The sequence below is a fragment of the Sceloporus undulatus genome, chromosome 5 (genome assembly GCF_019175285.1).
Source record: "Sceloporus undulatus isolate JIND9_A2432 ecotype Alabama chromosome 5, SceUnd_v1.1, whole genome shotgun sequence".
Classification (NCBI taxonomy): domain Eukaryota; kingdom Metazoa; phylum Chordata; class Lepidosauria; order Squamata; family Phrynosomatidae; genus Sceloporus; species Sceloporus undulatus.
Window position 1 is genome coordinate 150235748 of NC_056526.1, and position 20737 is coordinate 150256484.

At 45.0% G+C, this 20737-nt stretch overlaps 1 protein-coding gene across 1 annotated transcript in view; it reads left to right on the forward strand.

Annotated features, from left to right (window-relative positions):
* Window positions 1-1413: 1413 nt before the first annotated feature.
* MAML3 (mastermind like transcriptional coactivator 3) overlaps window positions 1414-20737 on the forward strand; it is a 365293-nt gene continuing 345969 nt past the window's right edge. The window contains exon 1 of the mRNA XM_042467382.1: window positions 1414-1893. Within this exon, the coding sequence (XP_042323316.1) occupies window positions 1414-1893 (480 nt within the window). The remainder of the gene's footprint in view (window positions 1894-20737) is intronic.

Below are 20737 nucleotides of genomic sequence, written 5' to 3' on the forward strand. Positions count from 1 at the left end.
TACCCTTCCCAGAATTCCCTAGCCTTGAGCCAGGGCACTGAAAGTGGGCTCAACACGGATTAGTTCCTCAGTGTGGACGCAGATGTGTGTTTCCTTTTTTAATGTTCCGCCCAAGGTAAGAAGCAGCGTGGGTGGTCAGTGCTGGAGGCAGAGGCGGGAAGGAAGGAGGTGGTGTCCGTTCCTGTTGGCGCCAAGGTCCGGGCCGGATTTTGCACTTTGTCCCCGGGTCTGCTGCCTGCCTGCCTCCCTCCCTCCCTCCCGGCCCTGGAGGAGCTGGCTCTGTTTATTGAAGGCTCTTGTCCTGGTATCACTCCGCTGGCATGGAGGAGGAGGAGAAGAACAAGAAAAAGAAGAGGAGGAGGAGGAGGAGGAGGAGGAAGGGACGACGAAGAAGAGCAGCAGCAGCAGCAGCAGCAGCAGCAGCCGCCTTCGCTCCGTGTGATGGTGGCAGGAGGAGCAGGAGGGAAAGAGGAGGAGGAAGAGGAAGAGGAGGCCAGGCTGCCTAGTGGTGCCAGACTTGGCGACTTTTTGTTCGGGTTCTTCACCTGTGCGAAGCTGGGAGGATTTGCCTCTCTCTCTCTCTCTCTCAAGTGTGCGCGTTGCCCCCTTGTTTCCCTCCTCTCTTGAGAAACACAACTCAGGAGGCAAAGTACTTTTGAGCACACGGTGCGGCGTCAAAACAGCCAAACTTCCCTCCCTCTTTCCTTCCCTCCCTCCCTCTCTCTCTGTCTCCCGGCAAGCAAAGCCCAGTCGAGGAAGCCGCCTTGCCTTGCCTTGCCGGGGCGGCGTGGGGAGGCTGCCCTCCTGGGCTGCCCTTCCTGTCCTCCCAAAGGTGCCTCGCCGGCTGCTCCTTGCTGGCTCGTCTCTGGCTTTTCCAATCCATGGCGGGGAAGAAGAAGAAGGCGACGACCCCGAAGCTCTTCGGCCGGGGCTTCCTTTTGGGCCGAGGAGGGCTCCTTTCCAAGGAGGGCGACTGAGCTGAGATCCCTTTGGGGCTTTTGCCTTGGAGTTGGCCAGCGAACTACTTACTACTCCTACAACTGCTGCTCCCCAGTTTCCTCCTCCGTTGTCGTTTCTGCTCATTCTCAAGCTGACAGCGGCAGCTCCTCTCCCCCAGAGCTAGATTTTGGGCTCCTTTCCTCCCCTGTTCCTTAATATTGTTTCATTCTTTCTGGACGGAGGAGGAGGAGGAGGAAGAAAAAGAGGGGTTGCTGCTGGCGGTGGTTTTGTTCCCATCCTCCCGACATTTGTCCTGATTATTATTATTTTCCGACTTCTCCTCCCTGGTAAAGAGTGTCCCAAAAAGCTTGGGAAAGGAGCCGGGGTGTGTGTGTGTGTGTGTGTGAAAGAGGGAGGTTGTGTTGAGTGTGTTGTGTCCAAACTTCTTCCAAAATAGTGTGCACCGGGAAAGGGATGGGGGATTTTCCAGCCCCTATTGCTGCTGCAGCCGCCAACGGGAGCAGCCTTTGCCTCAACAACAACAATAATAATCTTACTACTACCCTGAACAGCGGCGGTGCTGGTGGTAGTAGTAGCAGCAGCCTCGGCGGGGTGAACAACGCACCCCACGGCCCTCCTCCTCCTCCTGCTGCTGCTGCCGGTAGCGGCGCGATCCCCAAACACAGCACGGTGGTGGAGCGGCTGAGGCAGCGCATCGAGGGCTGCAGGAGGCACCACCTCCACTGCGAGAACAGGTACCAGCAAGCCCAGGCCCAGCAGTTGGAGCTGGAGCGCAGGGACACGGTCAGCCTCTACCAGAGGAGCCTGGAGCAAAGGGCCAAGAAAGCCGGGCCCGGCGGAGCAGGAGCAGGCAAGCAACAGCATCCCAGCAAACAGCCTCAAGATGCAGAGCCGGCTCCGGCGGAGCAGCAAAGGAACCACACGCTGATCATGGTAAGGAAGAGAGGAGCACGTTGTTTTGGGGGAATGCTGGCAACGCCTCTCCTGCTGCTGCTGTTGCTGCTGGACGGATGGGGAGAAGGAGAAGAGGGGAGGGATGCTTGGCTCCGGCTCGGCAAGGGGCGGAGAGAGAGAGAGAGACACACACAGAGAGGAAACTTTGGTCCTATAACGAAAAAGGCAACTTGGGATGCATCCATACTGGAGGAAGAACCTGGTTTGACACCGCTTTAACTCTTTTCTGTCTCAAGGCTATGGAATTCTGGGAGTTGGAGTTTGTTGTGGGGCGCTCAACAAACTCCAGCTCCCAGAATTCCATAGCCTTGAGACAGAAAAGAGTTAAAGCGGTGCCTTCTCGAGTCGTTTCCGACTTTGGGCAACCCTTGAGGGTCGCTGTTTCTGGTGGGGGATTCTTCTTGGCAAGCGCGGTTCAGGGAGAGGGAAAGTTTGCCATTGCCGCCTTTGCCTTGACCTCCCCTCGGATATTGGTCGCTTCAAAGTCTTGGGTTTTGTTCCTGCCTATTGCACACACACACACACACACCCCAGTCTGGGCATTACACTCTCTATATGTGTGTGTTTGTGTGTGTACTGTATGTGTACACACACACACATACACACATAGAGAGTGCATTGCCCAAAGTGTGTGTGTGTGTGGGCATTATTCTCTCTCTCTCTCTCTTGCCCAGACGATCTATCTATCTGGATAGTCTGGGCAATACACACACATACACTGTGTGTGTGTTAGTATACACACAAACACGCATATATATATATATATATATATATATACACACACACACACTCCCCTCCACACTGCGTGTATATATACACTCCCCCTCTCTCTTTATATATATACACACACACACGTGTATATATACTCCCTCTCTCTTTCCTACAGATACAAACAAACGGAGGGCTTTGGTCTTGCACAGAGTGGGATGAAGCGAGCGTCCAAAGGAAGACCGGCAGAGCTGCCCCCTCCACCTTTCCCGAGTGGGGCTTCCCCCCCGACAGGCGCCCCTCTTTGCCTGGCTTTGCCAAGCGGGAGTGAGAGGCTGAGGAGGAGGAAGGAAAGTTAGTCAGGTGCTGAGCTGAGCTGAGGAGGAGGAGGAGGAGCCCAAAGCAGTCTCTTTAAACTCGCCCCAGCCACTCAGCAGCCGCCTGGGCTGGCTTGAAAGACACACACTCAGCCCACCCTCCCGTTTCCCTGGCCTTTTAAGAGGCTTTACACCAAAGCAGCCAAGAGAGGAGGGCGAGCCAGGGCTGCTAGTAAGGAAGTGACGCTTGCCAGGCTCGTCCTTCTAGGAGAGGAGGCGGGGAAGGAGCAGGCCTCTTCTTCTTCTTCTTGTCGTTGCTGGCCAAAATAAAGCTGCTTCGGATCACTTTGGAGGTATGGTGCTTAAATGACACACACATCTTATGGGGCAGAAGCTGCGCAAAAGCTGCGCTCCAGTCTTTAGGATGTATCATTTAAACAGCATACCTCCAAAGTGACCGGAAACAGCTTTATTTTGGCCTGTCTGTTTGGGCCCAGAGACAGTGAATCTGGGCTTGATCTGTTCTAGAACCTGTCCAGGGTGTTCTCTGTCTCTTTCTCCACCACTCAAAGGAGATGATCTCCTGGGTCACAAAGCTTGCCTTAGGCCGAAATCCCCTCCCCACCTTTAGTATGGTTTCAAGGATGGAGCACAAGACCCGGTGGCTGAATTTCTCCAAATGGATTAGGACCCCCAGTCTGCCCAGTACAATACCAGATGGGGAGAGGGGTGGGTGGGCTGTAGGCAGGAATACAAAGCACAACTTGAGGGGATGGATTTTTGAGAGTTCAGGAGCTCCGAGCAAATCTTGCCAAGAAAACTCCACCATAGCCCTAAATCTCCTCTCTTTGCATCTGAAGCCTTGGAGGGGAGATACTGGGTGCTCTTGCTGCTTTATAGATCTGTTGTGGCAGGAATGCTGCCTCTGCGCTTGCCTTTCCAGTAGTGTGGCCCAGAAAATATATATATATATATAAACACAGCCAGGGGAAAATAGAGGACATACTGCAAAGTACAATATCATCCAAAAGCCACAAAACAGTGAAACCTTAAAACAGTGTATGATATATCCAGGGGGTGGGTAGCCCTGTTGGGCATACAGCAAAGTACAATAACCTCCCAAATCCACAGAAAAGTGATACCTTTATTAACCAACTAAAATGCACAGAATACATTATATAGTTTATGACTGTATGTTTTCCTTGCTTGCGATGTGGATGTGATTAGGGGACTATTGACCGGAATCTAGGCTGATTTGAGGAAGACTTGAGGGGTGGGAGATGATTTTTTTTCCAAATTGAATTTTCACTTTGTAGTCATGTTCTCCGATTTCCTCCTTCTACAGTGTGTAGGAAAACAGGGACTCTCTAAGTAGGCAGGCAGAGGAACAGTTTTCAGACTTCTATTAAATTTGCCAGATAATTAGTAGAAATGCCCGTGTTTCTCTTCCACTTCAGTGAAGTGAAACCTTAAAACAGTGAAACTCTCTTACCCAGAGTGAGCAGGTGTGCCAACCACAAAGGATGACATGGCACTGTAAAGTGTAGGACATTCAAGAAGAACGTAGGACATTCCCAAATAAAAGCTACAAACTCATAGAAATAGAAATTCATGCTGCTCAGTCATGCTCACCCTGGTGGGCACCTGGGAATTCCTCCTGGACAGAAGGTTAAAATGGAGAGCATGTCCTGGAAAAGGAGGATGCCTGGTCCCTTTGCCATTACCTCTTCAGGTTAGTCAGAAATAAAGGTAGGCACCTCTGTTGAACCCAGAGGTGAAGGGACATAAACCCCAGGAGGGTTTGTGTGTCCAAGTTCAGTGGGGTTTGCAAGGCTGAGGGAGGAAGGAAGGAAGGAAGGAAGGGCATGTGCTTCTGTGGGTGACCAGATGCCCTAACTACCTTGAAGGAAAAGGCCCCACAGATGCAGGACCTTCAAAAAATAGAGGACATCACACAATAAAAAGCTTTAAAAAAAACTCATATAAATGTAAATTCCTGCTTCTTAATTATGCTAAGAAACTGGGAAGGCTGAAGTGTTCTAGCAAAGGAGGACTTCTGGTCAACCTCCACGTCCAGTATGTGGAGGCCATGCTCCATCCTCTTTTTTATTCCCAAAGTAAAAGCTCAAAACATAGAAATAGAAATGAAAGCCTTTTAGTGTTGGTTCTCAACATGGGAAGGCATTTGGGAATTCCTCCTGGACAGAAAAGGCTGAACTGGAGGGTGCGCCCTGGAAAAAGGAGGCCAGTCTCTGGTCCCCCTGCCTTCCCAGGATGTGGACTCCTGGTCCAAGTGCATGTTTAGTCCCAACACATTCATGGAGCTCTAAATGCATACTTCTTAGTGGGAATTCCTCCCGGACAGAGAAGGCCGAAATGGACGTTGCAGACATTTCCAGGACATGTCCTGGCAAAGTGGGAGTGACTTTGAAACAGAGAGAGAGAGAGAGACCCCTCTCTCCCCCTCCTCTCTGGTTGCTGGTGCTGGTGCTGGTGCTTCTGCTGCTGGGAGTGGGGCTGCTGCTGCTGCCGGCGTTTGGGAAGCCCCAGCCTCCTCCTCCTCCTCCCTCTCCCTGCCGGGCCAGCTGGCGTCTGCCTGGCTTGACAAAAGCCTGCCGCCGGCCTTTGCAAAGCGGATGGGAGGAGGAGGAGGGCTGGAGGAGTGGCAGCGAGGTGAGCCGCAGTGCCAGCAGCAGAGCAGGAGCCCGGCTCTTGCGGCGACAAAGAGGCAGGCAGGGAGCAGGGAAGGAGGAGGCCAGGGTTGCTCCTGCTGCTGCTGCTGCTGCTCCTCCCCGTCGAAGGAGGGAGGCAGGGAGGGGCCACTCTCTGGCTCCCGACTGGGCCCTCCTCCCCCGGGCCTCTCTAGTCTCCCCGCCAGTTCCCGCCTTCCCAGGCCTCCCAGGGCCGCCCCCTTCTCTCCCTCCTTCGTCGAGGCCAAGCCGGCTTAGTCTGCTGCCTGGAGAGACGCAGACCCAGACAGCCTCCTTTGCCATATTCTCTCTACTGCATGAATGGCTTTTATTTTAAGACTAACAAAGAGGCTGGACTAGGAGCCCCTGCAGCTCCCAGAGGCCGGGCAGGCAGGGGAACGAGCTCCTCCTTTCCCAGGACGCGTCCTCCATTCCAGCCTTCTCTCCCTCCAGGAGCAATCCCCAAACAGCCTCCCATGTTGAGCAACACCACTTAAGGAGCTCTATTTCTATGAGGGGAAAAAACCGCGAATGGACCATGACCTCACCCAGCCCCATACTAGGCCCCCAGGATGACCGAGGTCCTCTTTTCCCCAGGACTTGTCCTCCACTTCATGGCCAGGAGGAATGCCAAAATAGTCCCCCTCCCCCCCCCCCCCCCATGTTGAGCATCACCAGTCAGGGCTCAGACCCAGGAAAAGGAGACCCAGGCGGGCAGAGACTCCCTCTGTCGCCTCCTCCTTCCACCTGGCTCTGGACAAAAGGGCTGGAGGCTGTGTGTTGTTCCGGAGGAATAGAGTGGAAGAAGAGAGTGGGAGACAAGAAGCACAAAGGGAGGCACCTGATGCCCAGACAGGAAGCTTTTGTCTGTTTGTGAGGGAGGGACACACACACACAAGCACTATGTTTCATGCCTTGGTCCTCCCCCAGCCCTCCTTGCTCATAAAAGGGGACTTGCGGTTGCCACTCACTCGGAGAGTCCTTCCTTGCAGACAAAAGCCTCCCCCTGCCAGCCCTTCTTTCTGAACTGCCCTGCCTTGACTGCTACTTGAAACAATAGGCTCCTTCTCCATCATCTCTATAGATTCCACGGGAGATTGGCCCTGGTGGCGCAGCGGGTAAAGGTCTGTGGTGCAGCCGCTCACTCTTAAACCGCAAGGTTAATGCGAACAAAAATCCAGCAGTGATACCTGTACTGGCCAGCCAAAATGCACAATATATTCCTTGCAAGCTTTCAAAGCTGCATGGGCTTCCTCATCAGGCAAGATGTTACAAACCAAACAGGAGAAAGGAAACAAACAAATAATTGGAGATGTTAGTCAGATATTGTTTCAGTCCTTAGTAAAGATGGTATGCTGGGGAAGATATCTTTTGCAGGCAGGGCCCTCCTCCTTCTGGCCGTGCGGCAACAGGGAGATTTTCAAAGTCCAGGAAATTTAAAGTCCATTTGCATCTCAGCAGGGACCCCTCTTGTGAGTTCATTCCCAGCCAGGGGCTCAGGGTCGACTCAGCTCTCTATCCTTCCACAGGGCGCTACAATTAGTACCCAGATTGTTGGGGGCAATGAGGTTACACATTGTAAACCGCTTAGGGAGTGCTTAAGTACACTGATAAGCAGTATAGAAATGTACATGCTATTGCTATTTGCTGAGAGTTTATCACACAGGAAGAATTTCTCTTAATTTCGAATGAAAAGAAAGGGGGGCCAGAATGCATTCATGTGAATTCGCTAGTTCAGCAAATTTACGTGAATTCGAATTGCATTTGATCTGACTTCCCATTGCCCCAAAACAGCTTGCCATTGTCCAAAATTGCATGTGGTAGTCTATCACGCAATAAAGTGAAACCCCATGATTGCATTCGGACTGACTTCCCATTGCCCAAAATTGCGTGTGATAGTCTATCATGCAATAACGTTAAACACCCTGATTGCGTTTGGATTACCATTGGATTATACTTCCAATTTGCCTTGTCTGATAAGCTCCCTGGAGAAAAACTCCCCACCATGGCCAGGAGGTGGGTCCTTTTAGCATGCAAGGGAAGTCTAGGTTAGACATGGCAGCCTCCATCAGAAATAATAAAGCAGATGGTGATATCTGATTTCATCAAAGGGACTCTTAGGGATGCAGCCTGTAATAAAGAATGGCCTGGTATCTCGGATATGTTCCTCATGTGAAATTTAATCAATCTTGGCATAGTTTGTATTTGGGTCTAAATTTTATTTTTACATATTCTTTTTTGTTGGAGTTGTAGAAATACAGTTAAGCTGAGTTAAAGATAATTCCCTTCTTTAAAAATGCCTCATTATTTAAGACTGTGATGTTATGGTCCCTGGACTAATCCTCACTCAACTCATTGTATCTTGCTCCTAAGCATACACAACACATTTTAAAAAGACACTGGTTTAATGAAATCTATTTAGCCTATTTATTAAAATTGTTTGGATACTGATACTGTGTCTTTCTTTTGCTGTTTGATTTTATAAAAAAGAAAAAATTGTATTCTTATGCTGTTACAATAAACGAGGAGAGAGTTTTGCTGAAAACATGTGCTCATAGGGAGGATTTCAATAGACTTACAATAGAATTGCAACTCAATAGATTGTGGGGTCTCCCCAGTATGTATGGCAGAACTCTGGGGAAATGCAGGAAGTTGCTGGGAGAGAAGGAGGTCTTTTACAGTTTCTTTAAATCCATTTTATGAGTGATTTCATGTGGAGGAAAAGAAGAAGCATCTTTCCTCCTTCCAACTAGTGAAACAACAGCTGGTACTGTTTGATAGTGTTGAGGGAAATGAAGTAGATTTTATGGAGCACCAGAAGGCCACTGAGCGTTGGCACTTGACCTGAGGCAAGATGCATTAATCACACATCCCCAACTCAAAATCTAGCAACTAAGATTATACCTATTCTCTGGGGTGCTGAGATACCAAAATTTATTTTGTATATAGTTGTTTTTTTCATTGTCCACATCCCCAGAAATCTCCAAGTCATTTCTGACTTTAAGGTGACCATATCATGGTGGTTTCTTGGCAAGGTTTGTTCAGAGGGGGCTTGTCTTTGCCTTCCTCTGAGGCTGAGAGAGTGTGACTTGCCCAGGTTCACCCAGAAGGTTTTCCTGGCTGAATGGAGAGTCTGCTTCTGGCTTCCAAGTGATAATCTCACACTCAAACCACAAGACCACACTGGCTCTTGTGGTGGTTATTGCTATATTTATTTATATCCCACCTTTCCCCTGTTTGGGATTCAGGATGGCTTACTGGAGTTAAAACAGATGCTGGTAAAAGGTTTACATCGTGCTGCTAAAAGGTTTACATTATCAAGGTTTACAAGTGAAAATATAATTAAACTCTCAATAAAGTTAAAAGCAGTTCAAACAAACCATTAAAAATCAACAAATGAAATCAACAGAGCACAAGAGAGGCTGCTTCCCTCTGAGCATTTGGCCCTCAAAAGGCTGACTGTAACAGAAGCATTTGCCTATATGATGCCTTGTATTAAGTTCAGTACAGCTTCCCTTCTCTCTGCTTCCATAAGCACTGCTATGGTGCTTGAGAGCAGAGCACCTAGCCAGGGTATTCTTGCAAATCAGGAGTGGAGAACTTATGGCATTTTCTGGCAGGACGAGGAAGGGATCCTTACTATGGGTTTTGCTTCTCCCACATACTTCGGAGACGGGGCTTAACAACAATCAATTTGGCCACCCTGAATGGAGCTAGTCTGTGCCTTGCACAGATCAAGACAGGATTGTTGCTCTAGTGACCAGCAATTTAAAAGAACTTTTAGAGGCCTTCTTGTGGCTGAGAATCATTTCCCTTCTCTACCACCCTAATGGGGACGGCTAGCCATAGGGGAATGAATTTAGCCCACAGTTCTGATTTATCATCAGATGAGGAATTGGGGTGCAAGCACAGTGTCAAGGATGCCTGCCATGGGGTGTGTCTAGATGACAGACTGACCCTTATTGGAGGATCATATGCAGCCCTGTTTAAGGCAGCTGAAGTCTGCAACAATGCTTTGCTGGGCATAGTTTATCATACAAGAGCTGTGACAAGTACAGCATTGGCAATATGGGCGAATAACATTGTCATGCCTGTCCCCCCCCCCCCCCCGCCTTTATTGAAGGACTAGTCCTCTTCTTGAGTTATGTCACTGGTTTGCTTGATTGTTTACCAGGCAGTGTGTGCTCAAGGGTTGGGAGACTATCCAACATGGACTGATTGAGTGTAATTACCATGAAAAATGCTGACACAGGCTTAGTTTCGAGGATTCTGGCACACAGGGGGCCCTTTAGAGCCACCATCATTTTAGATACTCACAGAGGTATACAGTCGACGTTCTTCTTCCGCAGGCTTGCCATTCTCAGGTTGGAGCATTCATGGATGGCTCTGCCCTCTTCTCCCCAATATCGTCACATGCGTGTGTCTGCACCAATGTAGTCATGTTGCACAGCCATTGGGAACAACAGGATTTGAGGTCCTGCAGATTTTGCTATCTGTGAGGTGGGGAGTCTGCAGAATGGAACCCCCATGGATACAAAGAGTCAATTGTAATTCCTCCATCCTAATCTACCTCTCAGGTTGGAGAACTTCAGAGGAGGGAAGCCTTTGATGGTTTCTCTTCCTTGCAAGTGAGAATAACAATAGCACCTATTCACTTAAGTCTCTCTCCTTACTTTAGATAGAGAAGAAGGAGAACATGTACAGTATCAGTTGACTAGAACTGTGGACAATATGTTTGACACTGTCCAACCTACAACAGACCTTTGGGATGGACATTTTCTGGTCTGAATGGACCAAATGTCCATCAGAGTCCATATAAACATACAGGGTAGCACTTATTCTCAGTCTCTGATGGGAGAGGTGATACTCCTGTTACAATGTAGGGAGTTTACCTCCAGTAACTGAGAAAAGAGTATTCAAGAGGCAGCTGAATTCTCAGGCCAGTTAGCTGAGCAGGGAGAGTGTGAACCAGGGAGAATGGGCTTTGAACTCACTGGTCTTTCACACAGTGGTCCAACAGTTTGGCTGGCTCTCTTTGTGTCAACGGAGAACCACAAGCTTCCTTGGTTTGCATCAACATTTTGGATGAAGGGTGCAGCAGCCTTTGATGTGCTGCCAATAAGTTTGCCAGAAATGTTGTGCTTTTGTCCAGGGTGTTGAGGCAAATGAAAATGGAGAAGGCAGAGGTGATTTTGATAGTACCTTGGTGGCTGCGATGGCCATTGTCTTCAGAGATAGTCAACAAACATGTACAGGAAAGTTGGGTGCTACCCATTTGGCCAGATCTGATGAATCAAGAAGGCTTCCTAGGCTGCATGTCTAGAGGCTGAGCAGGAAAGGTTAGTGGCAGAAGGCTATGAAGAGGATGGTATTCAGACCATTCTCTCAGCTCGAAGATCTCCCATAAAATGTCTGTATGAGCACCTGGTGGGCATTCTATAGATGATGTAGGAACAAAGGGGTGTTTCCTCAGTCTGCATCAGTAGGATCCATCATGTCATTTGTGCAGGTGGGCCTAAATAAAGGAGTTTATCATGCTGAGGCTAATTTCGGTGTTTTGTTGTGTTTAATACCTTTTTTTTTGGTCTGGAGCCAGAATTGAGCTTTTACACCATCACTAAGGGGAGAGCTAGCTCTCCCACTTAAGGTGGAAAATTTGATTGATGGTTTTTAAGTACCGCCTCGGAAGTGTATGGGAGGAGCAAGACCCATTGTAAGGATTTCCTTCTTAGTACTGAAAAGGAACCTTCACCAGTGTTCTGTTCCAGATGCTGGACTCCCAACTTTCATCAGCACCACTCAGCACCATCAGGAATGATGAGAATTGTAGTCCAACAAAATCAAAATAACACAAGTTCTTTCCACTCTACCTTTGCTCTAATCTGAGGCATTATCTTATTTTTGGGCAAACTTCCCTGTCGTAGTGTCCTCCAATTTTTTTGGATTACAACTCCCAGTGTGCATAGAGCTTGATGGAGCTGAAGTTCAAAACATCTGGATAACACCAGGCTGGTAAACACTGCCTTAGGGTATTGTCTAGGCCACAATGTACAGCCATGCTCTGTATATTGTGGGTCAGTCTATCCTTTCCTGCTTTTATGAGATCAGAGTAATTTTATACTACCATTTCAGAACAAATTTTATCAAATATTTATCGTTCTCAATTGTCATCTTTACTTGTCATTTCCTTTCATCACACTCCAAAGGTGAAAACAGAAGTAATGCATAGAACTGGACTGAATGTATCTTGACATTATGGACTGCATGTTTAGTGGAAGAAATTATCTGTCAATTCAGACAGGCTTGTTCTCAGGAGTTGAAGCAGTTGAAGACCTTCCTCTTTAATTTACTGGATTAAGAGGCAATACAGACTGACACTTTGTGCTGGCCTGTGGGTGTGGTTAGGGTACAGTGTCCCCACACTGCATGTCCTAACCCCGTCCCCAGGGTGCCATTTTGGTGCTCGCCAGTCCACATGGTGTGTGCCATGATGATGCCTCTCTGGTGCTGCATCCACGTGATGCAGCACCAAAGGGGTACCATAAGTTTTTTTCTGCTGGAAGTGACCTGTACATGAAATTGTAAAACATAATTTGATATTCTGCTTCAGAGAAAGTTTTTATTCACTTAATTACATGGGAGAGACACTGCTGTAAGCTAGGGATGTGGCTTGTAGGGTCTTGATCTAGGTTGTGACCTCCTCAATCCCCTCTTCATGTGTTAGATTTTCTAAAAATTAGATCTCTTTTTCCCTAAGTACAATTGCTGTACTGATGGACAGATTTTCATCAGGGAGGGAAAGAGAACAGGAAAAGAGAGTGACAAAAAATGGGTGGCCCACTTCCTGCTCTGCCCTCCCTGTTTTGGCTTCACCCCCATTTGGCAGCTGTATCTAGCCTCACCCAACCCTGGTTCATGACCCTAGAGAAATTTCCCTTAGGGCATGTGGCCTGCCACGTAGAAAGAAAAGAAAGGTTCCCCATTTTTTGTGGAGGCACGTGATGTGCAGTATATAAATGAGTGGTTTATTTTGGCAACTATTGGCTTTATTTAATAATAGGAAGTTTTTAATGCATTTCCTCTAGATGGATGTACCAGGAAAATTGATGAAGTTTGGGGTCATTTCCCCCAAAAAGAATAGTAAAGGAAAATGTGTAGAATTTTTTAAAAGCATAATTCAGGGGTAGGATTTTCCCAGTCTTAGAGACAGTTTAATATTTCTGACATAAAACTGGATTATTATTTTTTTAATGTCATCATGGCTAGGTGTTTTGTTTTTTAAAACAATTCTTTGGAAATACTGTAATCCATCCAAAATGCTCCTCTGATCATCATGAAGCTAGTTCCAAGAAACATCAATTCATTACTCCCATTCTTTGCTAGTTGATCTGCTCTCTTATTTCCCACTGTGTTGAACATATAATTCTTGCTGCATGTATCCCAGATATTTGGCAAACATGGTTCAGTGCTGCAAACCATCTTGAGAATCCTCTTCTGCTAAATTAAGTTGTCTCTGAATTATAATCCATTATGATTCTGCTTTTCAGTGCTGAGTTTCTAATTTGTTATGATGTGACCTCTTTGACCTCCTATGGTAAGACATGACAAAGGAAGACCCCTTGTTTAAAGTCACATCTTGTACAGTCTTGTATAAACCAGAAGTATGTAGAAATTCAGGTTTAAGCCACAGAAGAGCACAAGAGAACTCATTCCCCCAGATGTGTGTGTGACTCCCTCAAAGTGTTCTTCCTCATCACTTTTTCTTTAGCCAGTTTTCAGTGTGTGTGTACTTTTACACCACTTATCAAGTTATAGTCAGTGACTCCATCCGTTTCCTTAGGTTAGGAATCTTAAGAGGTGGCTTTTCTAGTTCCTTCCTCTAGGCTACAGCATCATTGAATGTCTCCTATCTGAGTACTAACCAAAACTGACCCTGCTTAGCTACTGAGATCAGACAGACTCTGGTGCCTTTAATGTATTACCTGAAATGTAAATCCCAGTTGGGATAAAAGAGATCTCAGGTAACAAGTCTTCCAGTAGTAAGTGGTGGATAGTTTCTGCATTTCCTTCTCTGTGTTACTAATAGTGCCCCTCCATTTTTGCACAGCTGTGGCAGATATATAATTTAAACTCAAGGATCTGCTACTCGCACAAGTAGGTTGACTATGAGTTATTTGGATTTTATTCTCAGATAGTTATGGATTGCAATGTAGCTTTAGAGACTGACGCACTGTTCACACTGCTGAATTAATGCAGTTTGACGCCACTTTAACTATTATGGCTCCATCCTGTGGATTACTGGGATTTTTAGTTTCTTGTGGTAGCAGAGCTTCTGACAGAGAAGGCTAAACATCTCTCAAAATTGCAAATCCCAGAATTCCATAAATGGAGCCATAGCAATTTAAGCAGTGTCAAACTGCATTGATTCTGCAGTGTACATGCAGCCTGAGCCTAGAAATAAAGTTTACTGTGTCTACTAAAGTTTTTTTTTCCTAGATAAGATAGCAATCTTTGCTAGTAAAGTGTCCCTTTTGGTCTTTCTTTTTCTTGATCCTGACAACTATTGTGCTGAATTCTTTGATATTTTTTCAGTGATGAATATAACACTTTAAGTGGTTGGAATTAACTCTGGATGTATTTCTAGTAGCATTTATACAAGGAGAGCTGGAAGTATTTTTGCTTGAATCTGGGGAGAGTAAGAAGTAGAATAAGGAGAGAGAGAAAGTGAAAGGGATGGGGGTTGGGGAAGGAAACAAATGGAAGGATTAGGTTGGTCACTGGGAAAAATATGCCACTGGGCTTAGTGGAGAGACTGAAAGAGAAGGGTAATAGATTGAGAAACAGAGATTATTTTAGCAGAAATTCCACCTGAATTGACGGAAGAGGTAAGAGTGAACAGGAAAGAAAGCCAAGAAGCAATAGTCCAAGGAAGAAATAACTAGGGCACGAGCAGTTTAGCTGTAGATGTAGGTTTTGCAAATTTTGGTGAGGAATTGTTTGACAAAGATTTGGCAGTGGAAGGAGAGAGAAAGGGGCAGTCAGCAGGACTGCTTAGTTTTATACTTAGAGCGAGAGTGCTATGGCTGAATCCAGTGGAATGGAGGGAGGGAAGTTTGTAAACAGATATTGTTATTAGCTTCTGTGTAAGAAAACCTGAAAGAAGGTCAAAGATGGGGAGACTTGATTGAGCAGATCCAAAATAAGTAAAGTCCTTAAGTTGAAATGGTTGACAACATTTACGTGTTGGAAAGTGACACATTAACACAGAGAATGAATGGAAGAGGAAAGCCGCAACATTTATTGGCTACAGCTGCTGACAGGGTTGGCACATGCATAGGTCTGGATCCAGACCCTGACCAACCCATCTGTCGATCAATGATATTGACCATCTGGCCCTGAGCTGGAACCAGAAAGATGGTGGATGCCCCAGCATGGTTCTCTGCCCCCTCATGGTGCAGGACGTGTGTCCACCCCTGAGCTAGGCATGAGCATTTCTGCCCCACACCCCCTGAGTTCCTTAAGGGGGGCCCATCATACCTTAATGCCCTGAATTCAGGACCCATCATGAAAAGTTGTGACAAAGCAACAATACAAAGACATAGCTGACAACACCTATGTTACACATAATGAAACATCAGGTCTCCTAATTAGGGGTGGATGGGTGGGACAGTTCTTCAAATAAACTGCCAAAACATGTGGAGATAAACTAGCCCCCCACCTGGCCAGAGTGAAACCTGCATAGGAGTCACTCGGGTTGGGCCTTTCAGCCAATTAATTCAAACCAAAGTTTAAATTCATTGGCTGGCTATTTTTCACTTCCTTGGAGGCAGCACCAAGGTATGCAGCCCCTGTAAAAGAGAAGTCAACAAACTCCCATTATGAGGAGACTGTGCTATGTTCCTGCCCCACCCTGCCAACTCACCACATGGTGAACTGTGTAGCACACATATCTAAGATGCATAAAAATTTTACTTTCCATTTCCCTGGTGGTGGTATAGGTCTGCCAAGATTATGCAGGATTTTAAGTACAGAATTGAAATGAATCAACCTTGACTCCTTGAATTCTAATTTGTTTTGGTCTGAGACTTCTTATATTCATCTGTCTGCTTAATTTCAGCTTGGCGTAAGGCTGCAGTGCTAAATACATTTACTAGGAAGTAAATCCTACTGAACACAGTAGAATTTGTTTCTGAGTAAACATACATGGGATTGTGTTATAAAACTAAGATTTTTTTAAGACCCACAGATGCTAAGAATCTTGTATATTCAGTGATGAAACAATCATGTACAGTATATAAATGTTTTTGTATTCTGATATTGAAATCAGTTATACTTTCCTGGTCCACCATTAAGTGCAATTTTCTGTTCCTCTTCATTTTTGAAATGAAATATTACATAATTAATTTATAGTAGTCAAGTGAATGCTAGTCCTCTTGTCTCTTTATTAATGATGGTGCTTTGAGATTCAGAGTTTCTCGGATTCAGAGTTTCTCACAGCAAGGACACCTATCGATAATAGCATCAAAATCATTAAAGTCTCTTATAAGAATCAGGGTATAACAGGGGCTTACATTTTGTTTGATTCTGTTACATTGATCACAATGTAACACGGTCTGTTACATTTATCAGATTGCTGCTTTGGCCAACCACAGTGTTAGCTAGGCAGAGACTTCAACTTCTTGTGTTATGTGATCCTTGCCCAAACCCATCCACAGTTAAAAGGTAGGGATGCCAAGACCATGACAATAAGGGGCAGTAAGAATAAATTTTGTACTGTTATTAATTTGTATTACACTATGTGTAGCATAATTGTATGTGTACTTTTTCAGACATAAATCCCACTTGTGTTCTGTATAGCCTACTCAGTATGCTCAAGATTGTGCCCTTATCAGCCAATGTATACATAACTGGAATAAGATCCAGTGGGATCTATACCATGATAAACGTACATGGAATTCTGGAAAGCATTTTGCAGTGGGGAACTTCAGCTGGCTGAGGGATTTTACAGTCTCGTGATAATAGAGAAAAAGTATTTCACTTTTATCAGAGATGTAGAAAAAAGAAAACTCCAAAGAAAACAAACATTTAGGCTAACTTAATTTAGGTGGAATACAATATAAATTTTAGCTTCAGTTCCAGAGGAAAAAAAAATACAGGTAACTCTGTTGATCCCATTAGGAAAAAAATCCAGTATTAACAGAAAGGTAATAATAGCTTTATTAAGATCAACCCAGAGGTCACAAGCAACCGAGCAAACTATTTAGTTTATTGAATCTTCATAAGGCTGGGATTGTATGGAAAGCTGGAATTGATACTCTTGTGCATAAAGAGAACTCTATGATCATACACTATTCCTATCCTGTTAAGTGGAAGGATAAAGAAAAATGTAAGGCTAGAAGATACATATTGGTTTGATTTCTCCTTTTGGATCAATAACCAACAGCCAAGCTAGACTAGCTGTGCAGGTGATTTTGATCATACTGAATTGGTAATATTGTTTTTTCGTTTCTTAAAAAATGGCAGTGCTAAAATTTTTCTCTTAAAAATTAAGAGAAACCTTTCCCCTAAGAATTATGTGCCAGATGCTTCACATAGGAAGTATAGGAAAAGTCCTTCAAGTAAGTGAGAACATACGTTAGTTCAATAGTTGACAATATGCTTTGCAGGCAAGAGGTGCAAGATTCAGTATCCAATATTTACAGGTCAGTTTGAGGAGAAGATTCCTGTTTAAAATACGAGAGCTATTGACAAGTCTATGTAGGCCATTAGAGAACTGTAGTCCTCCATACATCATTAGACTGCAATTTCCATGATCCCTTACCAGTTGTTATACTGGCTAGGGGTGATGGGAGCTTCAGTTCAATAACTCTGGCAGGCCATTCCTGCTGTCGATAATATTGACCAAGATGGTTCAGTGGCCTGATGCAGTATAGGACAGGTTTCTGTGTGACACATATTTTGAGAAGTGATGCATTATATTATTGTTCAGAATATAGCATATGTTCTTGGAATTGACTATTCTGTGCTTTGTTGTAATTTTTGAGGAAATTGAAGGAAACATTACAAGTCTCAAGTTAACTTGTAGTGTGCAGTCGTCCAAGTTCTTGCATTATCACATATTGCCACAAAGCGATGAAAAGCTTCTGCTTCCAGTTTCAGCTAAATATGGTCAATCTTAACTATGGCCTCAAGCAGACAGGGCAAAAGGAGCAGCCAGAGGCTGCTCCTGTCCTGATCGCTGTGGACCACAGCAACTGCATGTGCCTGGTCCTGATCAGGGCCGCTGCCACAGTCCTGATCAGGCTGTCAAAAAAGAGTGGGGCTTTTCCGCTGCTTTTTGGCCTGGCTCTTTTGGGTTGGGGCAGGCTCAGCATGGAGCCACGTTTGGGGCATGTGTCGTGTAAACACCACGCCCCCAACATGGCCCATCTGTTTTGGGCCTATGGTTAGTTAAAACAGAACATCTTCATAAACTCTGCTTTGAAGTTAGATTGTTGTTCCCTTTAATGTTAGTTAAGATTTGTTTGTTGAGACTGAGATGATGTGGCAAGCTCTTATTATTCCACCAAAGAAGTAAAATCTTTCAAATTCTGATTCAGGACCATGTCAGTGGACATAACAAAAATGTACTAGGCTGAGGTTTGCTGCAGCTCATCCTTTTAACAGTAAACAGTAAAAGTTTAACAGTAAACTTTGATTTAGTATTATATCTGAAGCAGATTATGTATTGTCCATATCCTATTCCCTCTGATGTTCAGCTAAACAGTTGATTAAACAGGTTTGCAGTAACAGGCTAAGCAAACATGTAGTGATGCATATGGCAGGCATGTCTTTAGTAATCAAGTGTTTTCTGAATACTTGTGTTTAAAAAAGTGAGAAATATATTTATTTTTCCAGAGACCTGCTGCTGTGCTTCCATAGGAAAACAGATATGAAATCATGACATTTCATGGCTATTTCAAACTTCACAAAATTGTTACTCAGAAGTCACAGGAGGGAAGAAGAAGAAGCAGCTGCTGTAGATTTAAGTTTCCCTATGGGATCAAGGTTCAAATTGCTAAGTAATAATATTTCTTATCAAGCGACGTGATCAAAAGCACACTGAAGTCAGTTGGGAAATGTTCTTCAGTTGCAGAGTATACTTTGCAGTTATGTACAAAGCTGTGCATGTTCTGAGTTACACAAGTATAAGAATTCTTTGTGTTAACTCCAAATGCCATTTTCAAGAAGATCAACTGAATCAGTGGGACTGACATAACTGTTGTTTTAATAAATCCCATTTATTCAATGGGCCTACTGTAGTAGGGACTGTAAAATGGATTTGACTCTTGTAACCTTGGCAGTGGCACATTTTAGAGATGTTCTAGTAATTCAAACTCATGATGTTATTTCTCAGTAGATTCTTCTTGATAAAAAAAGAAAAGAAAGAAAAGAAACTTTTCAGATGGGTAAATCAGCTTCAGAAGTATTCTTATTTAAAGTATGGTCTGCAAGGCCTGGAAAATTAGGCCATAGTCATGTGTGGCTGAAACTGATTGGAGAAAGATGGATTTCATTTTCTGAGAGGGCTGGAGCTAAGCAAATCAGGGCTTCTGGTAGCTTTAATCCTGCAGTTTTTAAAATCTGAACTCTCAGTATGTGCAGTGGAGTGGCTGGAGCAACAGGAATGGCGCACACACAAAATTTCATCACTTTGTACATTATTATATTCTCTTTGTTGTCTGTACCAGATCCCTTTCCACACACAGTTCTGATCCATGTCTTTATTAACATACTCTATTACAGGATTTGGATGAGCAAAAAGGGCTCAGGGTTTGAAAAGAAAGCAGTGGGGGAGCACACTTAAAAAAGAGGAAAAAGTGTGTGTGCGGGGGGGGGGGGGGGGGGAGCAGGATATTGGCTGTTATCCAGTCCATCAGGAAAGACAGCACTGCTTGGCCTTTCAACATTCTAGATTTAAGATGGAATAAAAAAAAAATCCTACTAAACAGAGGCAGGAGAAGAGCATTGAAGACTACCCTATTGAGAAATGATCTCCAGAAAAACAAAAATGGGTTTGAAGGAAATCATTAGATTCCTGCTAAAGATGCAACTGGTGGGCAGGAAAGCTACAGTAGAGGAAAGAATCCTTGGAGATGCTCAGTGTACAGTCTCTCGCTCTGCTAAGAAAGGGACCCAAGGTGATTGGAACTGAGTGCTCACAGAGCACAAGCCTCTTTTGACAGTAGGAGGTCATTGCAAGCCAGAGCTGGATAATGTGGGAGGGCAGGCTAATGAGGCTCTTGGCAAACTGGGTTCTGTGAAGCAAGTAGTTATTTGTGCCTGTTTTACATCATGTTGTGAGATGCCCTGGATCCAACTCTAGTCTCAGAGAAAAAGGAGGCAAGTCAAATTAATAAATTTCAGAAAGTGGTTTCTTAGTGACTTCATCGAATAGCCAATGCAGTGATGTGGAGATGCAACAACAACAAAGATGAGCCAATGGGTGTGATGAGAACAACCTGGGTGGTGAAGCCCTGAGTCTAAAACAAGATACAGCCAAAGGCAATATGGATAGCTTGGTCAGGATGTATACTTAACTTCATACAATACAGAAAAAGAGATGGGCATCCCATCATCTGGGGTGAATAATAGAAGTTCAGCATTGTAGATTTCACTTACGGCATCTTCCTCTAGTTTCATACCTGCTATGGAATAATCTGGGTGTATATGATGTTTTAGCTAGGGGAATTCATACCAGTTTCTGATGTACCCCAAATACATTTTCCATTGTGAGACACTGTTTTTAATTGTAGCTATTTAGAGTTATACAGTTGGCCCTCCTTATCCACGAATTTTTTATACATGGATTCAAGCATCCACGAAAAATATTCAAAAAAAGTATAAATTCCAAGTATCAAACCTTGATTTTTCCATTTTATATAAGGGGCACCATTTTGCTATGCCATTGTACTTAATGTGACTTGAGCATCCACGGATTTTGTTATTCACAGGGGGTTCCTGGAACCAAACCCCTGTGGATAACAAGGGCCCACTGTATATGCTGTTTGCCAGTGGAATAAACTGCTCCAGAAGGTGGGAGACTTTCTTTCTTTGAAAGTCTTTAAA